This window comes from Vespa crabro, chromosome 4 (assembly GCF_910589235.1).
Source record: "Vespa crabro chromosome 4, iyVesCrab1.2, whole genome shotgun sequence".
Taxonomy (NCBI): Eukaryota; Metazoa; Arthropoda; class Insecta; order Hymenoptera; family Vespidae; genus Vespa; species Vespa crabro.
The window spans coordinates 5028213-5035712 of record NC_060958.1 but is presented as its reverse complement, the minus strand read 5'-3'; the positions used below and the strand labels follow the sequence as shown (position 1 = coordinate 5035712).

The 7500-nt window shown below is 35.0% G+C and overlaps 1 protein-coding gene across 14 annotated transcripts in view; it reads left to right on the top strand.

Moving 5' to 3' along the window:
- LOC124423986 (Down syndrome cell adhesion molecule-like protein Dscam2) overlaps nt 1-7500 on the top strand; it is a 167263-nt gene that overhangs the window by 118119 nt on the left and 41644 nt on the right. For all 14 annotated transcript variants that reach the window (XM_046962413.1, XM_046962416.1, XM_046962414.1 and 11 more), the window contains one exon: nt 4284-4479. In XM_046962413.1, the coding sequence (XP_046818369.1) occupies nt 4284-4479 (196 nt within the window). The remainder of the gene's footprint in view (nt 1-4283; nt 4480-7500) is intronic.

Here is a 7500-nt window from a genome sequence, read left to right as displayed (position 1 = left end):
AATAACATAAAAATAAAAATAAAAACTTGATAAATAATTATTTCAATTTATGCCAAAAAAAAAGAAATTGAAAAATACGACAGCAAAAATAAAATGAAATTAAACGAACCATTATTAATTTCTCATTGAATTTTCATACTTTTAGTTTTATAATTTAACATATCGTTCGATTTTCCAAAGTATCGATGCTTTCTTTTTCAACACATTTAAAGAAGACCCTTGACCGAATTAATTTTCTCCAGTCGTCTACACGAATGAAATGTTCTTAAATCAATGTTTGTCGAAGCATAAGACATAAAAAAGAGAAAGAAAAAAAAAGAAAAAAAAAGAAAAAAAGAAAAAAAAAGGAAAAAGCACGATAGTTCCATCAAACGTACGATTATAAATATCTCTCGATCGTCCTCGACGTCTTTTCTCGTACAATGATGATGATAGTAATAATAACAAACGGAACCGACCAAGTTAATCGAGAAATTTAAAAATATATTATCCTCTGTTACATAGACCTTTAATTGGTGAACTCGAACGTTCAAGAAAGAAACATACTTTTCTTTGTATTTTTTATCTTTTATTCTTTCATCGTATTACTTGTTCACGTATCCTTGGATCTACAATAGGATCTTCGAAAATGTAATTCCTCTTTTATCTACCTAATCTATCTTTAATAAACAAATAGAGAGATAAAGAGACAGTCAGAAAAAGGGAGAGAGAGAGAGAAAGAGAGAACCTAAAATGGATTAAGAATTAACGGTAACAACGTTGTAATACACGATACCTCGTGATAATCGATAAAGGTCACTTAACGAGTAGTTATTAGCGAAGAAAATAATAGTTGAGTAACCGAAAAGGATAGTTACGCTTCGATGACCGATCTGTTACTGACTCGAATACGCAAACTCTCGTTCGTACTAACTATACATATGTGTCGATTGGTGACCCACGTACGATGTTACAATCTGTTATCCTATAAACTGTATGGTAACTAATACGTACTTTATCGTTTAACGAACATGATTGAAATTATTTATATTGAAACAAACGAAAGAATATTATTTATTATAAATGTTAAATAATATTTTAATATGAAAACTTTTGAAGTTTTCATTTCGAGTACTTTAATGTTTTGTTGCTATAAGATTGAAGGGATAGGTGATTGATGAGCAAATGAATGAGATGAGAGATAGAGACAGAGACATTTCAAAGAAGAAGAGAAAGAGGGAGGAGGGAGGAGAGAGAGGTAGTTCTCGCTTTCCCGCGCATTTAATCTTCCGTAGGGGCATTCCGTCAAATCGATGTGAAATTTGGGTCGAATTCGGCTTAGCGGAATTGATTTCCTCCGGTTTCTCGGTTATGAACAATGTGTACGACCAGGACGGTGTTTAGATCGGATTTACGAAGCGGGTCGCTTCGCTCCCTTGCGCTTGTTGAAAGACCGACTCGAATTGAGCAGCGAGTCGACCGAATTAAACCGACACTACCCCTTCCCTTTCGTTGCTATCTACATCCCTTGCTTCTAACACTACCGTCACTCACAATCACGATCACTAATACCAACACCAACACTAACACAGCTGCTCTTCGATAATCTTTTCTTCTCTTAAACCCACGGGAAACGCGAGATATCTTTTAATTTTTCTTGGAAAATTATTATCGAAGATATAAGTATATTCGTATTAGGCGTGTAGTTCGTATTTACGTGTTAAAAAAAAATTTGAACCGGTAAATTTCAATATACGAATGTTTTATTTAAGAAAATGATCGGGATTATTTCATATGAAGAGATTGATTCGATTAATGAATTTTTTATTTTTTTTTTAAACATTATATTTTTATTTTGTTCATATTAGATAATCTATGCTCTCTATCTCTCTGTCTCTCTCTCTCTTTCTTCCTGTCTCCTTGTCTTTCTTTCTCTCTTTTTTCCTCTCTGCCTGTCTCTGCAAGATTATTTATTAAATTACTTTAAAAATTTGAGACTAACGATAAGAAAATCCACCTAATTACCACTACGTGATTCTAGTGAACTTTTCCTTGAATTTCTTTTTCGTAAGAACAATAGAATCACATGTCACGCCTGCATCATGCTTCGAGAGCGTATCATTTTTTTTTACTTTTTCGTTCTTTTTTATGCACGATAATCCAAAATCTATGTTTACCAGCTATCTCGCTATTTTTCTATATTCTCATTCAGTCGTTATTTTTTATAAGATCATTGCTTTGTCAGATCTCCAATCACAAATATTTATTTGAAATATATCCTTATCTTATTATCAATTTTTTTTTATATTATCGGTATTTCAAAATATTTCAAACAATAAAGACGAGACGATTTTGAAAAACTCTCTTTCCCTTCATCGTAACCGAACGAGAGGAGCGTATTTTACTGATCGTAGAATTTCAAAAGGAATGATGGAGGGAAAGGAAGGGAAGGGAAGGAATGGGGTAGAGTTAAGCGTGTAAAAGCTATCGCCGTCCATTGTGTGTAGCCGTAGCAGTAACAAAGTCGAAAGTATAGATCGACGCGTCGCGTAAAATCGTGCGACGTTTTTCGAGGTCTCCCAGGCTTTCCCCTTTTTTTTCCATTGCCGCTAAAGCAATGGAAAAGCGAGGGAGAACCGAAAAAAAGAAATGAAAAGAGAGATAGAGATAGATACAGAAAGAAAGAAAGAAAGAAAGATAGAAAAAGAGAGAGAGAGAGAACAGGATAGGAATGACTGGATGGGGTGTGAGGATACTCTCTCGCAAAGCTTTAACATAAATTTTAATGGAAACTGAAATCTACGTCGAACCTACCGGGAAATATATCTCGGCGTGCACGCGTCCGTGAAATTTAAATCCGTGATTTTAAGCGGGTTACGAATGAAATATTCCCTACTTTTTTCTTTCTTTCTTTTCTTTTTTTATTTTTTTTTTACTCGTTTATAGTTTTGAAAATTTTTCTTTTCCCGCGAAAACTAAAAGAGGTAGAGTGTGAGAGGAAACAGAGAGGGAGAGAGATGTCGAAAGCTTTCGTCGTACTTTCTTCTTTTTATTTTTTCTTTTTATTCGCTATCTCTCTCTCTCTCTCTCTCTCTCTCTCTCTCTCTCTCTATCTATTTATCTATCTATCTCTCTCTTTCTCTCACACTCTCTCTCTATGTAAACGAAAAGATTCTCAGGGAAAAAATTTCGCGAACGGTTCTAAACGATCTCGTTAAGTAAAAGCGCGCGCGACGTATGAATGACCCCAGGCGAGAAAGACCCTTGACCTCTCGCAGCAAAGCACTCACTCTCTGCCAACACACTCGTACTTCGTCATTCTGTTATACTTGCTTCGTAAGCTTAGTATGCGAATTGTCAGTATGTATGTCATGTTTCTATAAAAATTCACAACGACGAAAACGAGGTGGAGAAGGAAAAAGAGAAAAAGAAGAACAGAGAAAGAGAGAGAGAGAGAGAGAGAGAGAGAGAAAGTGGGGGGCGTAGAAAAAGAAAAAGAGAAAAAAAAACGCTTGACGTAACTCGGACGAGAGTGCCGTGGGAGAAAGTAACTTTACATTTGCGATACGAAACACACCTCGCTTACGTCCTATACCCTCGAGTTTCTTCTCTTTGACAAGAAGAAAAAAAAAGAAGAGAAAAGAGAAAAAGAAAGAAAAGCAAAAGAAAAGAACAGAAACGAGAGGAAAAAAAATAAAGTTGGCATCGTTAAAACGAATGCACACATCTGTCAAAATGTATATATACATATATGTATGTATGTACATATGTGTGCGTCTGTGCGTGTGTGTACTTTTCTTTCTTTCTTTCTTTCTTTCTTTTTTGTATTTTTTGCGAGAGAATCGAAGATAAAGAAATAACAAAGAAAAGAAGGGATGGAATAAAAGCATTCGTCGGTCCGGTTGTTTTTATCTCCAGAAAGAAAGAATGAGGAAGAGAGAGATAGAAAGATAGAGAGAAGGAGAAAGAGAGAGTGAGAGAGAAAGAGAGAGAGAGAGAGTTCATTTTTACGTTTTTACGTGAAAAAGTGGGAAGAAAATAGAAAGAATCGAAGTTTGTATTTACGGTGGCTTCGAGAGTCTTGGCACTTTCCATTCGTCACGCGATTCCATCTACTCCACGATCGAAGTTCGAGAAAAAGACCAATCCCACCTTTGCCCTTTATCTTTGTTTTTTTTTTGTCTTTTTTCTTCTCCTTCTTCTTCTTTTTTTTTTGTTTGACTTAGAAATTCAACCCCTACGCCAACAAGCGCCACGATCGATCGATCATGATTTTTATCAATTTGTTTTATTTTTATTTGCAGCCTCGTGGAGCAGCCTCGGAGTTGTCGTCCTCGGTCAGCAAGGTCCGGAATTCGTTCTCGAGCCACCAAGCACTTTAGTTTTCTCCAACACAACCGGCTCTCAATTGAGTTGTTCCGCACATGGGAGTCCGACGCCACACGTCACGTGGATAACTAGTCCGGATCAAAGATCGGTCTCGGCGGTTCCCGGACTACGGTAAGTTTCACCTATCTTTGATTTCAACTCTTATTTTTTCTAACTATAAAGAAAAGAAAGGAAAAAAGAGCAGAGAGAGAGAGAGAGAGAGAGAGAGAGAGAGAAAGAAAGACTTTTGAAAAAGGTCTGGAAACTTTTGCATGTCTGCTTCGAACAGATTTTATCAAGAGTGACTTCAAAGAATTTACTTTGATTTACGATAGCCTACTTTGATGATAAAAAACTTGGAAACAAAAATAGAAAAAAGATACGGATAGATAAATAGAAAGAGAAAATGAAAGAGAGAGAGAGAGAGAGAGAGAGAGAGAGAGGGAGAGAGAAAGAAAGAGAGAGAAAGGAAAAAAGTTACTTTCAATTTCTCATTTGCATTCGTTGGAAATTTCTGATTTTTCGCTCTATACAATGAGACAAAATAAAACTGATCTTTCCCGATGATTAAATCTATTATTTTCTCTTTTTAATATTATTTCCCTTTTTAATAGTTTTTTCCCCTATATTTCTTCTCTTTTATTTCTTCTTTTTTCCTTTCTTCTTTTTATTTTTCGTTTTTTCTTTTCTTTCTTTTTAATTTCTTCTTTTTATTTTACATTCTGAACTTCTCACAGATCGAAGATATTAAATCGCTGGCAGAACATAAATTTGAATTATTGGTCGAAATCAACATAGACATGAAATCATACCGCAATCGAATTAATGAGCTTTCATGAAAATAAAAATCACAAATAAATGGAAGAAAATGAAAATTCTCGGAGATTCGGCTATAATCTTCGACTCTACGCATCGTGTATTTCGAATTCCCTGAAAGCATCCCCGGGTAATCCTTTCGGATATTTCCGAGTCCAGCTAGCTTGCTTGCTCTCTCATTCGGTCAGTTCGGGGGCCCAATAAAACAGCGGTTTTTCGTCTAAAAATTCGATTCGGAATTTACAGGCGCGCTCGCCACAACCGGTCCGCTCTAAGCGGATCAGAGTACCAAACGGATTTGAAACTTCAGCGGCGGCCTAAATTGCTCGAGCTTCCTGTCCGGAGCAAACGATCGATTCTTTTAGCTCTATCTCTCTCTCTCTCTCTCACACGCACACACACACTCACTTTAAAATATTTCTCTGTTACCCGTTTATTTTATTTTTCATTTTCCTATTACTATATAATTCATTATCCCATTTATCGTATCTCTATTTTCGAAATTACATATAAGCTACTATATATAAGCTATAATACATAAATCTAACGGATTTATAAACGGATTTATAAACGGATTTATAAACGGATGGATAAACAGTCGCGCAAAATTTCAATTATATTTTACCGTCAAAAATAATACCTATTATTTAAAATCATTTGCCTTATAAAATAGAATTACATATATATATACATATATATATATATATATGTGTGTGTGTGTGTGTGTGTGTGTGTTTGTGTGTATGTATATATATGTATTGTTCTTTTTTCAATTCTTTTTCTTTTTCTTTTCTCTTTCTTTTTTCTTCTTTAATAATTATCAAGTAACGACCTCGTTCAATATTATTTGAATAATCGCACGGTAACGGAAGTCGTTGTAAAAATTCTCAAAATATATAGAAACGAAACTAGAAATCGGTCTCAAAGTTAAATACACGAAGAACGGACGTTCAGTTTTCGTTTTAGTAAGCCAGTCGGATAAGTAATTGGATACGATATCTCGAGCGAAATGAACCGCGACAGGGAAGACTCCTTGCCGGAAATTCGACGGCGTAATGTCCGGCAATAGCAACCACCGCACTCGAGGAAACTATTTCCTCCCCTTAATCGAAACGTTCCTCCGAGCTAGCATGCTTCTCAATCTTCTATCTCTATTTTTCATGATCTCCGTCTGTCTCCTTTCCTTTCTATAACGAAGATCTTTTAATAGAATGTACCGATATAAAAGAAAAAAAGAAAAAAGAAAAGAAAATATTATATATATATATATATATATATATATATATATAAAATTTGATCGTAACAATGAATAAGATTCGATTCTATAAAAAATGTCCTTTATAAAAGATAAAAAAAAAAGAACAGAAAAAATAAGAGGACGATTTCATCGACTTTTTTGCGTATCGTAAAAAGAAGGAAAACTAAATAAAAAAATATAATAAGTCTTGTTTCTTTATTTCAGTCTCGTTGATCAAAAGTTCTCTAAGAATATCTTATCCATTTTATTTTTAATCGAAATAAATTTCATAAATCCACGTTCATCGACCGAAAGTCTCAGTTAAAGGGTGAAAGTCGTACTACAGTTCTTTAACATTTTTTTAAATTGGCAAAATTGTTTGCTCATCGATGTTTCCAAAAAGTATACAGCTTTTATTTTTTTCGATACTCATATGAAATGGTAAAAGACAAATTAAGAACAGGGGAAGGACAAATAAAAAAGAGAAATAGATAGATGGATGGATGAATGAATGGATGGATGGATGAATGGATGAATGGATGAATGGATGAATGGATGGATGGACGGATAGATGGTCGTATGTAGAAGGATATGTTTTAACGAAGTAAAAGATGAAGTGAGAAAGAGAAAGAGAGAGAGAGAGAGAGAAAGAGAGAAAGGGAAAAAATTAAAGAGGACGGGTAAAGAGCAAGAAGGAAAAGCAACCCGATTCTCTCTTCTAATGGTGCTTATCCAGCAACTCGACGTAATTTTACTCGAGTACACGAGAGAAGTGAGAACTTCCGATTTTTATGAACCTTTTGTGGTCCCTGGAGTAGCCAAGAGATTGAGAGAAAAGACTAAGAGAGAGAGAGAGAGAGAGAGAGTCGGGTACTTTTTCAAAGTTAAACCTTCGAGAGATGAAATAACCCTCGATAGACTTCCCACGAGTACGGTATTGATGCGTTGTACCAAAGAGATCCTCGAATTAAAATAAAAAGAAAAAAAAGGTGAAGGGAAAAAAGGAACATGCGAGAAAGAGAGAGAGAGAGAGAGAGAGTGAGAGAGAGAGAGAAAGAAGAGAGAAATGATGAAGTGTTCGCGCGAAATTGAAAAGTCCT